This window comes from Synchiropus splendidus, chromosome 4 (assembly GCF_027744825.2).
Source record: "Synchiropus splendidus isolate RoL2022-P1 chromosome 4, RoL_Sspl_1.0, whole genome shotgun sequence".
Lineage (NCBI taxonomy): Eukaryota > Metazoa > Chordata > Actinopteri > Syngnathiformes > Callionymidae > Synchiropus > Synchiropus splendidus.
The window spans coordinates 13192469-13210063 of record NC_071337.1 but is presented as its reverse complement, the minus strand read 5'-3'; the positions used below and the strand labels follow the sequence as shown (position 1 = coordinate 13210063).

The 17595-nt window shown below is 42.8% G+C and overlaps 2 protein-coding genes across 2 annotated transcripts; both read left to right on the top strand.

Moving 5' to 3' along the window:
- The first annotated feature begins 1169 nt into the window (after nt 1-1169).
- Nucleotides 1170-11145, top strand: lix1l (limb and CNS expressed 1 like). The gene is made up of 6 exons (XM_053863837.1): nt 1170-2405; nt 5144-5307; nt 5380-5520; nt 7239-7334; nt 7423-7500; nt 8172-11145. Exons 1-6 carry the CDS (start codon nt 2063-2065, stop codon nt 8424-8426), a joined length of 1077 nt encoding a protein of 358 aa, XP_053719812.1. The 5' UTR covers nt 1170-2062; the 3' UTR covers nt 8427-11145.
- A 1732-nt stretch (nt 11146-12877) lies between these two features.
- Nucleotides 12878-17030, top strand: sf3b4 (splicing factor 3b, subunit 4). The gene is made up of 6 exons (XM_053862953.1): nt 12878-12938; nt 13608-13736; nt 13933-14475; nt 14583-14735; nt 15453-15614; nt 15696-17030. The coding sequence occupies exons 1-6, from the start codon at nt 12905-12907 to the stop codon at nt 15842-15844; spliced, it is 1170 nt and encodes a 389-aa protein (XP_053718928.1). The 5' UTR covers nt 12878-12904; the 3' UTR covers nt 15845-17030.
- Nucleotides 17031-17595: the final 565 nt, after the last annotated feature.

Below are 17595 nucleotides of genomic sequence, written 5' to 3'. Positions count from 1 at the left end.
GTGAGGTCAGTATAGATTTGGACTTACGCAAATAAACCTGATAATGATTCGGTGATGACTCACCGTTCCTAGATATCAGACGGACGTCAGAGCTCCCTGTCAGCACCAGTCACACAGTGGGGACAACGTGGACTTTGACATGTAAGCGAACGTTGCTCGTGAGCTGTTTGTATCTTCGTATTGTTTCAGTTTGGCGGGACCAGAAAGTTGTCTGTGGCTCTCCCCCAGTGATTTCATTGGTCGCTTCAGGCAGCTCTCATCTGTATATCTGACGTGTTCAAGCCATTTCTGGCTCTTCTTCTGCGCGTCTGTCCGTTGGAGGTGCGGCTCTACTCCAAATCCCTTTGAGATGACTTGAGATCCCGGCAGAACCTCAAAGATATGCGTTTAATGTCTGTTTACTCACTGTTGGGTATGTGGCAGCGAATCTTTCTCTCATATTGAGCTGATCAGTTGCTGTTTTAATGTGCGATGGATATTTCAAGTGGAATTATGTGTGATTTAAAACGTTTAATTCAACAATATGTCTGTTTCTCCTTCATATTGTGAATGTGTATAGTTTATACCATTTTATAATACAATTTCATATGTTTGGTTTGACTTTGGTAAGAAAAAATATTTTGGTTTTCAGACCAGAATGTTGTGTCTTTTTTGTTGTCAGCGCCTCATTCATTAAAAGTCAAACTGCGTTTCAAATAACTATAGTGTCACTCCATGTTGTGCACTTTATTCAGCTCAGATCATATCTCCTCATTCAGTCAGATCTCACATGGCCCACTTCAGTAACAAAATTCTTGTTGCTGACTGCATTTTCAACAAAAGCTTCTTCCCCATTTCCTTCCCAGTCTTCCCTGGCTGCTTACCAGGCCGCAGCATGAATGACTTATGACTCTCCGGCACAAGCCTACACATAAAATCCAGACTGCAGATGAGGTGCTCCCACTTCCCCTTTGAAAGTCTTTGTTCCTGCACCAGGACGGAGGGTCATCAACAATACATTCGACTGTTCTCTCTCCACCGCAAATGTTTTTCCACTAAAAACCTTCTCATGGAGTAAACAGAGTTGGATCACATGCAGCAGATCTGCAGCTCTGGTCCCTCATTGTTGGAGTTTGCTGGAGCACAGGGTGAGGGGAGGCACAGGGACGGGGAGGGGGGAGAGGAGAGGCTCAGATTTCAAGATATTATTCTGACTTTTGCTCGGCTGCCTTCAAGTTCAGCAGAAAACCCTCCTTCAAGTCCCGTTTCACTTTGTACTAAACACTTAATGACACAAAACTACAGTCACACATATAAATAAAATGTATGTTACGCTTATATTGGTATTACATTAAAGCATTATCCTGCTCAAGTATTGTTGCGATGAGAGTGGCATCACAGAATTTTCTCTTCCATCATCTCTTCCATTCTTCAGGTACTGACCACTGCGAAAGTGAATGGCTGACAGTCTCAAATGTGGGCATGTTGTCGTGTGTGTACATACCTACACGTGATTTACTCTGCAACCTGTGAGGATGCCAGTTTGTATTCAGCTGGAGGCAACTCAGTTTGTAGCAAAGTTGAGTTGGTATATTTGTCGGTCAGTAGATGACTCTAAATGTAACCCTTCCAGGGTGTCCCCAACCTCAAGCCACCCCATTAAGAGAAGAGGACCAACAAAATAATAATGATAAAAACCTACATAAACATCATAGTCCACACATTTCAATGTTTATTTTTTTCTGGTGGTAAAGTGTAGAGTTACTTCCAGTGCGCAGAGTGAAGCTGTGAGAGGACGCCGTATCTAGGTCAAGAGACACGCAAGGGAGAAACTATTTGGTTGAGGGTCTTTTAACCAGAGCAGGATGTTCCGAGGTGTCCGTGAAGGCAGCAGATGAATGACAGCCGCGCAGTCTAATCCAGACTGGAGTGGATGCTAGCAGAACCAAGTCGAACGCACCAGCGTGGAGCGACCCTCGGTTCTTCCTTAAGGTTATCATTCTGGACACTTCTTTGTTAATCTCTGCTTTAGGGAGTGCAGGTTCTGGTCGCAGCCGGACCTCGCAGACGTTACGTCGGGACAATGGAATCTAACCTTCTCCCGGACAGTATCCGCCCTCCGCGGCTGCAGCCTGGCATCGGCTTCGGCTCCGGACCGACGGGGACCCTTCGCTCTTCGTCGTTGCGGCCCGGAGTGACGGTTCCCATCGCCCCGCTGCTGCCGTCCCCGGCCTCTCTCGCCGCTTCCTGTGGGCCTCCCCCTCCACCGCCGCCGCTGCAGCTCCACAGCCTGTACGGCGGTCTGGGCGCCGGGCTGGGGCCCGGGGCTGCCGGCCACTGCAACCCCGGCAACCCGGCGGTGCTGAAGGAGGCGGTGGAGGCTGTGGTTCGGAGCTTCGCCAAACACACTCAAGGTTATGGAAGAGGTACACACTCGTGCCTTAATGACACTTTAGACAATTCACTTTTTAACCTTTATTACGCGTTTTGTTCAAGTCTTACGACAGGCGATCGTGAAGCACGTTTGACGAACTAGTTAAAATTAACTGTCTACAACTACATAAAAACTGTTCCTTATTCTTTTTTTTTCTTCTACGTAGATGACTGAACAATAAATCCCCAATTCATTATGGGATTAACTTCAAAATCCGGGGGGATTAAATGTACAAACCTCCTGTTAATTGAGTGTTTTTTTAGGCAAATGCCTTGCACTAAAGAGTTATATACCAAACTGACTGATCACTTATTGCATCTCGACTTCATCCAGCTGGAGGGTGGCTCTACTGCGAGTCTCTGGCGGATGACAGCTGCTCAATTCCGTGGCTTTGAATCCCCTACAGTGGACTACTATTGTTTGTTTACTCACATTAAAAACCCAATATGATCTTTTATGCACAATATTAAATACATTTACCATAGCCTATTAAAATGTTAGATGCATTTTTCTGCAAAAATATTGAGAAACTGGCAACATTTACAACAAATTAAAGACTGAGAATAGTGCAGTTATACTACCAGAGAATCAAAGTGCTCCAGTTTGAAGGTAATAGGATTTATTTCCCAAAGATTGTCCCCCTGTGCTCTTTTAATAAGCCTCTTCCTATCGCTGCATCCCATTTAGGCTACTTAATGCCTCCTGTTCCGCCAGCACCTGGAAGACATTTAGAATTTTGATTCGAGACACCTTTTTCTTTTTACTTTGTCTGGTGCTTCTTGTGTTCTTTGGACAGCTTTTCTGGTCACTTGCGTAAAACTCCCCACAATAAGTTTAAAAAAAAATCCGTTCCATACCACAAATTAATCTTATTGTACTCAGATTGATAACTGAAAACATGACTTATTTTCTGTAAAAATTTCAACAGCTTACTTGATCCTTGTGGGTTAATTTTATTATCTTTATTATGGTTGAAGTATGAGATGTGTCCCAGCAGTGTGTCCATGCAGACTGAGGGCAATGTTTGGGAACAAAGAAAACAGGGAAAAGCTTGTCTGTGTGGGATGCATTTGTTGAATACCCTTAGCAGAATGTGTTACTCATCTGCAGGACGCGGTACAGGTTTGTTGGGAATTTACAAATAGCAAAGGAAGTCCGCATGTAACCGGACGCTAGAATGTTCGGCAGGCAAGGTCACTTTGCTTGGGACCAGGCAGCAGCATATTATTAGGATGAGGAAATGACTTCTACAAGCTGAAGTGGAATCATAAGTTGGGAATCCAAAAGGTCATCTGAGAACAATAATGTGGCGCCCGTCTTGGGTCACCTTTTTTAACATTTGGTCTCTTTTTCCATGACATACCTGACTTCCAGCTCAGTCAGCCAACTGTGAACATGGTTCCTGAGCCAAACAAAGCAGGATTCTTTATCAACATTCTTGTTTGGACTGTCACAAGTTCAGGGTCAAGCGGTCTTCCAAGTCATAACTTCAAGCTTATATTTATAGTACATTGACCTAGTTTAAAGAATCAGATCAGTCTGTGTCTTATGATCGATGGATGCCTGATTTGCAGTGTGAGTCACTTGAGAGGATTTTACTCACACACAGTTGGATATACCAGATAAATCTGCTCATATTGTGTTTACAGCAGCTCGGGGATAATTATCCGCCACTCCACGTTGTTTGGGAGCACTGAAACCAGCTGCTTATGTTGGACTCAAACAATGTGAGCGGTGTGGGATGAAGTGTCTTGGAAGTGGGTCGCAATCAAATTTGAGTTGAGGTCCTGGAAAGTATGCATCCCAGTCCTGTTGTGTTGGTGTGCATCAAGTTAGGAATCAGAGATTCCTTCATACTACTGTGGTCTAATCCTGCACTCTGAAAATACAGTTTCCTGTGTGCAAATACACATTCATTTCTGTGTGAACTCCTCTCTGAATTCTGTTATGATGGTGTCTCACTTTATGATTTTCTGGTCAAGGGGAAAGATGGGGAGTCGTCTTTGTGCTTCTCCATCCATACTTTTACTTGCACTCTTTCAATGCTACCATCCCACTTCTGACACCATCTTGTCGAATATAAACTGGACATCAGACACTATGTCACACAGTCGGTGCTGCTACACTTCCTTCCTTGACTTGATCGCCTGTGCACATAGATGGTCCTTTTGGTGGAACCTCTTCCTGTCAAGCTTCTACTGTACATCATCTTCTCCGATGAGTGCAAGAAATGCTTGCTCCTCGTAGTTCATGGTCTTGTTCCGCTCATCATCTTTAAATTTTTTCATTTGTTGATCTGTGATGTTCGCTAACAGCAATGGCTGCCATCGCAGCTTGAAGCTTGAGGATTCTGTTCGCTCACTTCTGTCCCCCAATCGGCCACCTTTTGGAGCCCCTAGTGAATAATACCAAGATACTGCTCGTGTTGGGTCAGTTGTTTCGGCCCCTATTGGCGGTGGAAACGCCATTATATGAGGAACTACCTGGGAAAAACTTACCCAGACTGCTACCGTGACTTTCCTAACCCTGCTGCTAGTCAGGTCCTCTGCAGGAAAACCTGCATGTGCATGACTAGCTTTCCTGCTGGTCTGGCAGTCCGAGATAACAAGACCAACCTTATAAATAAATGAATATTGCATGTCGGTTATTTATCCGTATGGCATTGTTGACACATTCCCCAGCTGATTCCTCGATGGAAAGCTTAATCAATTCCGCGTCTGTGTCCTCCAGTCAATGTGGTGGAAGCTCTGCAGGAGTTTTGGCAGATGAAGTTGACCAGAGGAGCCGACCTGCGCAACGGAGCCCTGGTTGTTTACGAGATGGTCCCATCCAACAGTCCACCATATGTCTGCTATGTCAGCCTCCCAGGAGGAAGCTGCTTTGGGAGCTTCCAGGTAAGCAGACTTACAGCGACGCCCCCCATCAGTTATTGTCTCCCTCCATGGTTTTTGTCTTCCGTTCCACAGTTCTGCCCCACCAAGGCCGAGGCCAGACGCAGTGCAGCCAAGATTGCTCTGATGAACTCGGTTTTTAATGAACATCCCTCTCGGCGGATCACAGACGCCTTCATTGAGAAGAGTGTCAGCGAAGCGCTGGCCTCCTTTAATGTAAGTTTGAACAGCATGCGCTACCGTAAATAGTAAGACAAACAAGATAGCAGCCCCCCCACAGGCTGCTCTCTGTGTTTTTTCTTAACTATTGGTTCAACACTTCGATAACTTAATCCTGTCTCCAACAATACACACCTCTGACTTCTTTGGCTCATTCATATGGTGATGGAAACGCTGTGGTGGAGAAAGCAGACAAGCGTAGTTTCGTAATCAGCGGCGCAGCACCGCTCCATTTCGCCAGAAACTGGGGCGGCCCAAGAGCTGGATGAAATGTTGGAAGTGATGGCATGGAAAAGAGAAAACACACTCCAAAAGAAGCACATAGCTGGAGCAGATGAAATGATGGGAATGATTTCTCTTCAGGGTCTCATGATGAAAATTCTTGAAGTCTCAGTGTAATACATGTGTATGCTTGGTTTTTAGTCGTCTGTTTATTTTGAGTGAGAATGCAATTGAAGTTGTTGCTTGACCAAACTCAATGAATGGACCTTTCAGACTTGTAATTCTCTATGATAGAGTTTTCTATAGATTGATGATGCCAACAAATGTGCATTGTGTAACAGGCATGGTTGTGCAACTACCTGTGTTATTGCCACAAACATTACTGCATTATTAAAATTGACTCTAGCTGTCACTTTTTAATAAATTCAAAATGTCATCACATTTCTTAACTACAGTATTCATGTAATGCAGTATCTATAAAGTCTCTATCATTTAACAAATGTATTACAAATAGGGATGTTATCGGATTGGATATCAGATTTTTTTTTTTTCCAATAATCTGTCTGGTCCAATCCATAATCCCAAATATTATCAAATTTGTTTTGTGTGTACAAGTAACATCCGACTTATGACCTGCTTGACTTACATCCACCCGTAGTTTCGACCACGGCCAGCAGATGCTTTTTTAAAAACTTTTTATTCAGTGTCTGGCACCGCAGCACTTAGCAGCCTGGCATCTCGTACGACAGTTACGGCAGCACAGTATCCCAGCATCTCACTCTCACACAGCCATCTACCACTACAGTAGTACCTATAACCCTTGCCTCGGCTATTGAATTGAATGGCATTCGACTTCCGTCCAATCTGACTTACGACCGGTTGGTCAGAACCAATCCCGGTCGTAAGTCAGTTGTTACTTGTATATGTATATACTTTTTGAACCATTCTCTTCATCTACTGTCACATCTGGGTTATTGTATTAACCCCACTGCCACACAAATGACCTGCTACTTCATTGCTGCTGTAACTACAGTAGCTACTGCAGCACCTCAGCAGTTACACATTTAATATATCTAACGGGACTAGAGATTAATAAAAGACAGTACGGCAAAGTTACACACCTACATTGCACTTGGTTTTGTATGACTTCTTTATGCATTTTTTTTACTATTACTTCAATCAGTGCTTCATAGAATATGACACTACAAGTAACTAGGGTCTAGCTTCTCGTAATACGTCTACCATACACCAGTACATCACACTTCACTACTTATCCTGATTTTAATGATTTATTCATGCCTTAAAAAAATCTTATACTTGGAATAGCTCTCTATGGTGTGGGTCCTTCTGTTCCTTGTTTATCCTGCCTGAGAAAGATGCAGAGGAACTTCTGCATCCCATTATTCCTCATGGGCTCATTCTCATCTCTCTGTAAGGATTCGGGATGGTCTAGTGGGTCGTGGTGTGTTTCACATGTGTGTTGTTGTTTACAGGGCAACAGAGAAGAGGCCGACAATCCCAACACAGGAATTGGAGCGTTCCGCTTCATGCTGGAGTCCAACAAAGGAAAATCCATGTTGGAGTTTCAGGTGCTTTGATGTGCATTTGTATACAACTCTGCTGCTCATCTGAAGTCATGCTTTAATAATGCTGTCTTGTTTTTGTGTCTTGCTGCAGGAGCTGATGACAGTTTTCCAGCTGCTCCACTGGAACGGAAGCCTCAAAGCCATGAGAGAAAGACAATGCTCCCGCCAGGTACTTTCGGCTCAGAGGGGTGGATTCGGTTAAACACAAATATGAATATGAGCTTTTACAACCAGAATTCTGTCAAACCGTTCATGATGGATCAGACAGTGATGTCAGAATGATGGAGCACACTGGGGATCTGGAAATGATCAGACACTCGCTGGGAAATAGTGAAGGAGGCCTCTCACTGTCTGTTAGATCATTGTTGGAAGAAGTTTTGAGCTTTGGATTTAAGTCATGGCTCAAAACAAGTCTGGATATATTCAAGAAAAAACACCTTGGTCAGGATCCTCACGTATGATCTGCAACTCCTCGTGTTCTCTCCTGTCTTTAATGATTGAGTTGCTAATATTTCCTCACCTTAGCTCATCTCAGCATATCTTATTCTCTTCCATGAGGATTATGGCACAGATAGCAAATCCCAGCTATACTACACTGTATATTGTTATTGATTGGAACGTACTCGTAGCAGTGTGTCAACAAAAAATGTGGTAATTCTATTGATATTTTTTGAGGTGATCACTCTTTTTTTTGTTAAAATATTTCTCAGCCACGCGGTTTAGCAGGCAGTGTATTGGTTAAATGATGGAATTCGCTGGAATCTACTGCTGGATTCTATGTCGTCCAAGTGACTTTCCTGATTCATGCCACTGTAATAAATCCCTGTTCCGTCCTCACAGGAGGTGCTGGCTCACTACTCCCACCGGGCTCTGGATGATGACATGCGCACTCAGATGGCGGCGGACTGGGTGAACCGTGAGCAGAGCGTAGCTGGCACGATTGGCCAGGAGTTGGCCTCGACAGAACGAGAACTAGAGGATGCCAGGCTGGCGGGAAGAGAACTGAGATTTTACAAGGAGAAGAAAGACATCCTGATGCTAGCTGTGGGCCAGTTGAATTCAGCCAACACCTGCAGTACTCTGCCCTCACACTAAAGCTGACAGCGACCATGGAATCTTGCCTTTTTATGCTCCTGGTAACTACATTAACCAGCTCCAATATCACATCCCTTATACAGTCTTATAGAAAAGAGACCTGTATTTACAGGCCCTGACCAAAACTGGGCATCCACCGCACGACGCTAAACCATCTTCTGACAGCTTGACCTCGCACATTTAGACTGCAAATCCAGCTCCACATAGTCTCGATTGGCATCTGATGAAAAACTGAAGGCTACCTTGAAACTGAAAAAAGGATTGTTTCAACATTCATAGGCTGCTGGTCCTATGGTGACAACTCAATATTTTGGTGCTACTTGAAGTGGGCATGTCAAAGTCGCTCATTCTACAAATCTCATAATGCACTGCAACTGTTGACACTCTCAAACATCCAAAAAATATTGGCATGCTCTGTTTGACATCCCTAACTTTGTGAATCCTTTAATGAGTGAGTATTTAAAAATGAAGAAGAGGTCTGGGTCAACTTTATTTAAACAAAGTCAGTCGACAACACTTACCCAACGTGTTGACTGAGCAATATAAAACACTTGCATATAAGCAGTGCAGTCGTGCGTGTCTGCCTTAACTCCACAGTCTGCCGATTTGACGTCACCACTTTGTGCCTAAAATGTGTGTAAACATGTAGCACCTGCTCGTTAATGTTTACAAAATCTACCAGGTGAATGTATTTGACTGATGTAAATGTGAACCATCTGAGCGTTCTGAATGTGCGCTTTTTCTATTTACTCCCCTCAGTATTGTCAGTATTATATATATATATATATATATATATATATATTTCTTTCTTTTTTTTTTTTTTTTGAAACATTAACTATGAATTAGCACTAACACAAAGGTTCTACCCAAAAACCAGCATATCGTGGGACCCTGTTATAAAATGATGGTTTACACCAGTGGTCACAATTGTGCAGTTATATTCAATAATTACTGTCGGACCATGACTAATTCGCCAGTGTATAAGCCTAAGGATTGAAAGGCCCAACCTCACCTTCGAGATACCTCCACGAGATACCCATTGCAAACAAGGGGGAAATGTAAGTCATCCCTCCCCTCTGAAGGTGTCTAGTTGGGTATGTTGACTTTTCCTTGGGTTTGTGCACTTGAAAGCTGAAATCGTATGTTTGGAGATTGCGCTGTTTCCTGCAGTTAAGCTAGGATGCTAGTTCATCGCCACTGCGGTGAGGCATCGCTGACCAAACAACACCACCATGAACCTGAATATAAGAGCTTAAGTTTATGTCCATCCAGCTGAATACAGGATTTCACTGTTAACTATGTGACCATTTTCCAATGTATTTTACAAGTTAAACCAATGCGTTATTCATCGTGGAAATTGCCTTATTTGCAAAAGTAGTATTGTTTTGGTACGTGACTGACTGGTGTGTAACTTTGATATATCCTCTTGAAGTCTTGGATGTGTTTTTCTTTTTATGATCTACCAGCCATAACAGTGACACCATCAGAATGTGCAGTGTATGTTCAACTAAAGGACCTATGATGTGTGCAGTGTGCATGTTTATCTGTTACGTGAAGATAGAAGTCTTGTGCTTCTTGTGTGGTTCAGAAGACGTTAAGGTCATTTGGGGTTTGGCTGTTTTTTTTAAAGCAAGTATTTCTTTTCACTAGATAAACAGATTCTGCGCGTGAGTCAGGGTTGCTGATATTAAACACACCAGCAGACGAGGTCATTTCTTTTTAAAGTCTCATTTCTGGCTGCGTAACAGTCATTCTATCTAGCTCCTCCTGAAACAGCCAAATAACTTTAGTCGATGTACCTTTCTTTCCAACAACAACTCTATTATCATTTCCTCTCTCTGATTGCTCACCTCATTGTAAGAATTCCAGCTTTGAAAAGAGCAGCCGCTTCAGAAACCCAGTGTAATGGAATTGAGAGTTAAATAACTGCTCTGCTGGAAAGAACACGTGGTTAGCTGTTAGAGCTTGTCTACATCTGAGAGTGATTATGGACATGCTGTTTGAAGGGGCTGTGAATAAAAAAGTAGAGTCTGGTCTGAGCCACGTCGGTCTATAATGCCAAATATCTTAATGAATTAATGAGCACATCAGAGTTAACATTCATGTTTAAAATGGCTGTTAATATGTTACGCAACTTATGAACGATTCATAACACCACATTTATCATGCATATCTATGTAGGTTTGGTACTTTGCTTGAGCGCTTGGTGAAACTTTTGGACATATCCAGTGCTAATATCTATTGAGCAGCTCAAATTGAGCGCCATATTTGCCACAGTGTCATATTTTTCGTTTAGGTAAACATGTTTGCCAAAAGCCAAGGGCAGAGTGATATGATCGATGTTTGTATGATCAGGTTTTATTTGTTCAAGAAGTCAATAATCTCTGTACTTACGTTTCTTTTCAATGCATGTGTTATGTCCTGTCATATTTTATACAGTGTTTTGATATGCTTTTTTAAATTGTAGTTTTGTTTACTATTGACAACGTTTATATACTTGTTTATACATTTTGTAGATTTTTATTACATAGTAAAATGGTTGATATGGATCTTGATGTTTCATGTGTGCTGATTTATGTGGGCGAAAATGTAAGTATATTTCTTGTTCACATCTGCAGTCCAGGACATTAAATCACTGTTTGTCTCACTGACATAGAGCTTTTTCCATTTAAATTTCTCAACTGAGGTTTTTCTAAATTCAATAACCAATAGTTATAATGTACAGTTTACAGTTAACTTTTAAGGGGAAACACATATTGTTCGAGGCCATTTTGCAATAAAAGGTAAAAAATAAAGTGAGATTCCAAAAAAATTTTCAAACTGAAACTCACTGGCTTTGGCTCATTTTCTGTGAGGAACATATATCAGAATACATATTGAATAATCACACACCGTACACCCCCCCTACACATTTCTATTACATATAAGATGTTCGGGTCCCCTGGACCCGGGGCTAATAGAAGTGTGGAAATTGATGTTCTGTGTACCACACACACACAGAGCATCCATAGACAGGAGGAGGACAGAGTGTAGGTACACAGGACATCAAAGGGTCAAATGTGTGAGAAAATGAGACATTGTGATCTTGTGTGGCAACCGCAGGTACAGAAACACAAAAGCGCAGTTGCCACAATTTTCTTGCACATTTGACCCTCTGACTTACGGGAATATGTATATTCTTACTTCATTTGCTACAAATTGGAGGCGAGACACTATAATTACAGCTTAGCCAGTGTGGTTTCTTATCATAACTGATCAAGATTGCCAAAAGGTACTCAGGTACTGCAGAGGGCCCTGGAATGATGTAGAGGGAGAGGATTCAGAAGAAGAGGTTTCAGAATTTGAGGATCACATTTCTGAAAATTCAGAGTCTGACATTGACTCTGAAGAAGATGATGAGATTGAGCATCAGCCAGTTCCAAAGAAAAGATGCCATCCAAATGAAAAAGGCATTTGGATGGCATCGGCATTGAACCCAGGGTGGAACCGAGTGAAGCTCCAGAAAAGACGGCTCTTAATTGAGGATCTGGGAAAGGCATTTGGTGAGACCATGGCCGTGGTGAGGAGGATTCAGGAGGAGGATGCTGGTGTCCTGTCCACCCAACCTACAGAACCACAGTCTGCGGAGGCTGAAGTAAGTGTGTGATGCTGTTTCAGTACATGTCTGGCACTCATGTCTTGTGTGCTTGTGTGTGCTCGTGTGTGTGTGTGTGTGTGTGAGAGAGAGAGAGAGAGAGAGCTGTAAGTAAAATTCCTGATCTTTTCATTATTCTAGGTTGTGAACACCAGCAACAAGAAGAAGCGGTGCGAAGTGTGCGGACCCAAGATGGACAGGAAAACACAATATACGTGCATCAAGTGCAAAAATTATATCTGCAACACACACAGAGTAAAGCTCTGCCCCTCATGTGTTGTATAGGCTCGTGGCTAAAGACCATGTGTTCAATCGGGCTGATGTGCTATCTTGACGGATATGTTTACTTTGTTCATGTGTTCAGCTTGTGTTGTGCAATGGTTAAAATTTCAAGTTCAAGAAATAAAAGTGAATAGTTTTGAAAAACCTTGCTTCACTTGTGAATTTGTTTCCACTCATATCTTGATTTTAATTGATTTTCTTCATTACGTTTTAAATAATAACTTATAAATTTGACCTAACAAAGGCAAAGGGCAAATATTAACAATATATATTGTTTATACTGCTTGTAATTGGGATAAGGTAAACATCTGTTCAGTATTTTAACATAAAGTGTTTGATTGTGAAGCATTAAAAGCCACAGAATGCAACGGGTCCATCAGACCCACAAACACTGGCTGAGTAACAACAACATGAACATTACACAAGGGTTAAACCCTAAATGAAAAATTGCAGTTCTGTACTTTGCTGTGTCGCTTGTGAAAGTCGTTTGGACTTCCGCTTACGTTTACAGGAAGAGGCGGGCCCTCGGTGTAATTCGCTTCCTGTCCGTTGTTCATTCAACATGGCAGCGGGACCAATTTCTGAAAGAAATCAAGGTAAAATAATTTATACATTCACATTTTGATAGTAGGAACACCCTGGTATTTCTTTCCTATGGTCGCGGCTGCTACGTTGTTTGTTTTTACTACAACACAAACCTCTGTGACTCACCCTACCGATTGAAATCGGATCACATGGAAGTTTGCATCGTTAGCTTAGCTTGCTGCTTCACCGTCCGCTCCTCGGTTCACCAGGTTTTTATTGAACCTTGTATTTAACCCTAAGTGGGTGTTGTATTCAGTCCTACGTAAATTTTAAGAACATCGGTAATCTGAGGACGTGTTTCAGTCCATTTGCTAAACAACCAACTGCATCGTCTCCTTGAAGCAAATGTAAACAAATGTCAGAAACAAGCTCGTAATCCGAATACAGTTGGCTCGTCGAATGTCATAATGCTGTAACAATGTATTTTAGTCTTTGCTTGTTGCATTTATTTTTAATACTTGTTAATAGTGGGTGATTTAAAATATACATTAGGTGAATAGTATGAGTCCAACAAAGAAAGGAAAATAAAATGTTACTTTTTATCTGCTTTTTATTTTTTATTTTTTACATAATTGTGTTGTAAAATAAGTCAAGGTAACTATGTAATTTGTGTGTAATAATAATTGTTGTAAGTGCTGATGTTTCTCTGTTATTAAGTTGTCCTGTCTCAATTACTGCAGATGCCACAGTGTATGTGGGTGGACTGGATGAGAAGGTGTCCGAACCGTTGCTATGGGAGCTGTTTCTGCAGGCCGGACCTGTGGTCAACACACACATGCCCAAAGACAGGGTGACGGGCCAGCATCAAGGTGTGCCACCGTTGATAATTAAGTGTCTCCTTAACCAACTTCATGTCAGAAACATTATTTCTTGAAACAAAACAAAGGTGCTAAAAATTTACTTTTTTTTTTTTAGTTCAAAGTTAAGGTACAATGCTGAAATAGTTGCACTAATTTGGTGGATTATGGGACCTTTACTGACATGATTTTCCTCTTCTGTAATCAGGCTATGGATTTGTGGAGTTCCTGAGTGAAGAAGATGCTGACTATGCCATAAAAATTATGAATATGATAAAGCTCTATGGCAAGCCCATCCGAGTTAACAAGGCGTCTGCACACAACAAAAACCTGGATGTGGGTGCGAACATCTTCATCGGTAACCTGGACCCGGAGATTGATGAGAAACTGCTCTACGACACATTCAGCGCCTTTGGCGTCATCCTGCAAACTCCCAAAATCATGCGTGACCCAGACACGGGGAACTCTAAGGGCTACGCATTTATCAATTTTGCCAGTTTTGATGCGTCGGATGCCGCCATTGAGGCCATGAACGGCCAGTACCTGTGCAACAGGCCTATCACGGTGTCCTACGCCTTTAAGAAGGATTCCAAGGGTGAACGCCACGGTTCCGCCGCTGAGCGACTCCTCGCGGCTCAAAACCCACTGTCCCAGGCCGACAGGCCTCATCAGCTGTTTGCAGACGCCCCGCCACCAATGACCGCTCCCCCACCGGTTCTGACAGCCCTGGGAGCTGGGATGGGCATTCCTGGTATGACCCATTACTGTTTTGTTCATTGTAAAATACTGTCAACTGCTATGAGTTTTTTCTCCGACTATCTAACCCGGTGTAAGTTGAGAACGCTGCTTGTCTTGTAGGTATGCCTCCTCCTGGCGCGTTCCCTCCTGTTCCACCTCCTGGTTCGATGCCACCATCAATGCAGGCCATGATGCCTCCTGCTGGGGCTGGTGGTCCACAAGGGGGTGGACATCCTTCTGGACCACCGCCGTTCCCTGGAAGTATGCATCCAGGTACGAGATGAAACTTGTTTTGGCAGACATCATCACACCAGCTTGTTAGTCTAGTTATTCAATTCAACAATTGTATCTTGACCTGACAGCAACATAACTGCAGTAAGCCAACGTGTAGTTTTAGATCCTTTAGTGGGTTCCTTCAATTGGTCCCAAACAGTGGCTGTTTTAAAAACATAAAATCATATGATCACATCTCTATGTGATGTTTGCTTCTTTCCCCTCTGTTGAAGCAGCGCTTAAAAACACTTGTTTCTAGCTTCCCCCACTGTTAGAAAGTGTAATTGCAAACCGTCACGAAAACTCAAGGGTCTTGCGTGCAACTCTGCAGGGACAAATTTGACATTTCAAGCTTTTTTAATCACTTTTTTGTCCGATGGTGATGATGCTGGTATGTCGAAAAACACTATGCCCGCCACACAACATTTTCATCTCTTGTCTAAACGGGACTGGAGAATGATGTCAGTGCCTTTAGCCATTATGGGTATAAGTGCCACCTCCACCCCACTTTTGCTGCATAGCTAAGCTGCTGTGACAAAAGAATCCAAACTGAGTGGTTATTGTCTTGACTAAGGGAATATGTTTGGGTTCCAAGGTTATTACTGTATGATTCTGTGACCTTGACAGTCCAACTATTATCCAGTCATAAACAGTATGCTGTAATGCTGCTCAGAAGAAGTGATCGTCTCAGGTGTGTTGTCCTTATGTGACCCACAGGTATGCCCCAGATGCCCATGCCCCCTCCAGCGCCCCCTGGCATGGTGCCACCTCCTCCTGCACCACCAGGATCCAGTCAAGGACGGGCACCACCGCCCCCTGGCATGCCACCTCCCCCGCCAATGGGCATGCCTCCTCGGGCACCATATGGACCCCCCATGGGTGAGTCGCGTTTTATATCAGGCTTCTGTTGCGTTTTGCTTAACCCATCAATCCCTAACATGATGACTTTTTTTGTCTCAGGTCACCCCGTGCCCCCTGGAATGAGAGGCCCTCCCCCTCCCATGCCTCCTCCAGGTTATGCTGCAGGTCTCCCACGCCCTCCTCCTCCATTTGGTTTCCCCCCAAGACCACCGGTTGCACCAATGCCTAGACCACCGATGCCGCAGTAACCCCCTGTTCTCCCCAAACACTTTTCTTTCCTTTTAAAAACACGTTAAGATCAAGTTTGTGACATTATTTTAATGACAGCTTTGTATTTTTTGTTACTTTACTAGTGGAAGAAACTTCCTTAATAAAAGTTTTAATAAAACTGTATTTGATGGGTAACATTTAAACAGCACTACTGTTTTAAAACATATGTGATTGAGTTGGTGTTGCATTCAGTTTTGGAGTAAACACAGAGTCCACCACAGGATAACCAAAATGGTGTCCAAACAACCATTTAACTGTTAAGTATTGGATACTATTAAAGCCACACGACTGAAGATATTCTTCCTCTAGAGTGTGAATTTACCTTTCCACAGAAATTGTTCTGAGGGGATCAAAGAATATTCCTCTTTAATCCAGGGGTCCAAATGTCATTTTAACAATGCAAAATTTCCCCATTGTGGGAAGCAGTCTAAAGCATGAGAGGCCTATAGCCATAGCTATGTGTCAGGGAGTGTGAAGAAGTAGCTGTCTGGGGAAACCTCTATGTGGCTAAATATAGCTCTGCTTCATTCAACAAATGTTCGTACAAAAACATGCCACAGTGTCAACACATCAAAGTGCCTAGCCCTCGCTAGTTAGCGCTGCACTTTCTTTTTTAGGCCTTATAGTGCTAATTTTTGTCCTTACAGTTTTTTAAACAAAATTGGGATGTAGACATTTACTTAAATAGCAAATTCCTCTCTATTCAGGTACTTAGTTGCACCTAATAAGAGCCACACCCAGCTTTACTGTGTACCTTGACTTGCATGGCTTCAGTTTTGTGACAAGTGCGTGTTTCAAGTGGAGTCAAACCATGTACAGAACTCTTGCTCTGCTATGGGAAGGACGGGAACGGTTACCTTATTCCGTAGACCAGCTTTGCATCTCCACTGACTGAGGTACTCTTTCTGGTGGAGCAGCACTTGAGCAGGAGAGAAGCTCTTTTATCCAATGTTTCAACAGTGGAATCTGCAGCGGAGTTGTCTGTGTTTCTGCTCAGATTGTACCGAATGATTGAAATGAACAGGATTTGGTATGAAAATGATGTAGGAGAGGTGCGGAAAATGACATCAGAGATGAGCAGAAAAGAGGATGATGATGCTGATGGACACACACATTAGTATCATCATTGTCGCTGTTCGTCATATATACTGTAGATGCTTCCTTGAAATTGACAGATACTTGTAAAATCAATTATCATTGATGTATCTTTGTCAGGCTCTGTATTAAATGTGTTTTTCAGAGAAGCTGTTGGTTGCAGCGTCAGTTTTGCCAGCAAACTGTTTGGTCTGTCAGCTTCTCCACTGTTGTGGGATGTGATTGTTCCTGGGTTCCCTGCTGCTCTGTGGGTGCACAGCTTCTAAGAAATCCTCGCTGTTCCTTTGGGTGTAGCTGCATCCGATGATGGAGAGGCAAGACAACAGCTACCTGGTGTGACAGACTCCAAGCAGCTGTCTGTAGTTCCCTCGCAATGTCAGAATCAGAATCGACTTTAGTGTCAGCGAGGATCCCACCAACAAGGAAAGTGCTATGGTACATCGTGCAAGAATGAACGACAACAAAAAATATGATTATTATTAACAATAATGACAAATAATAAAAAATCAATAATGAATAGAAGTAAATGATAAATAAGTAAACCACAAACAACCAGGGCTGTTGTTTGTGGTTTACTATACATTTCATATAAAGTATAATATGCATCCACAGGATGTCAGAGCTGGTGAGCGTC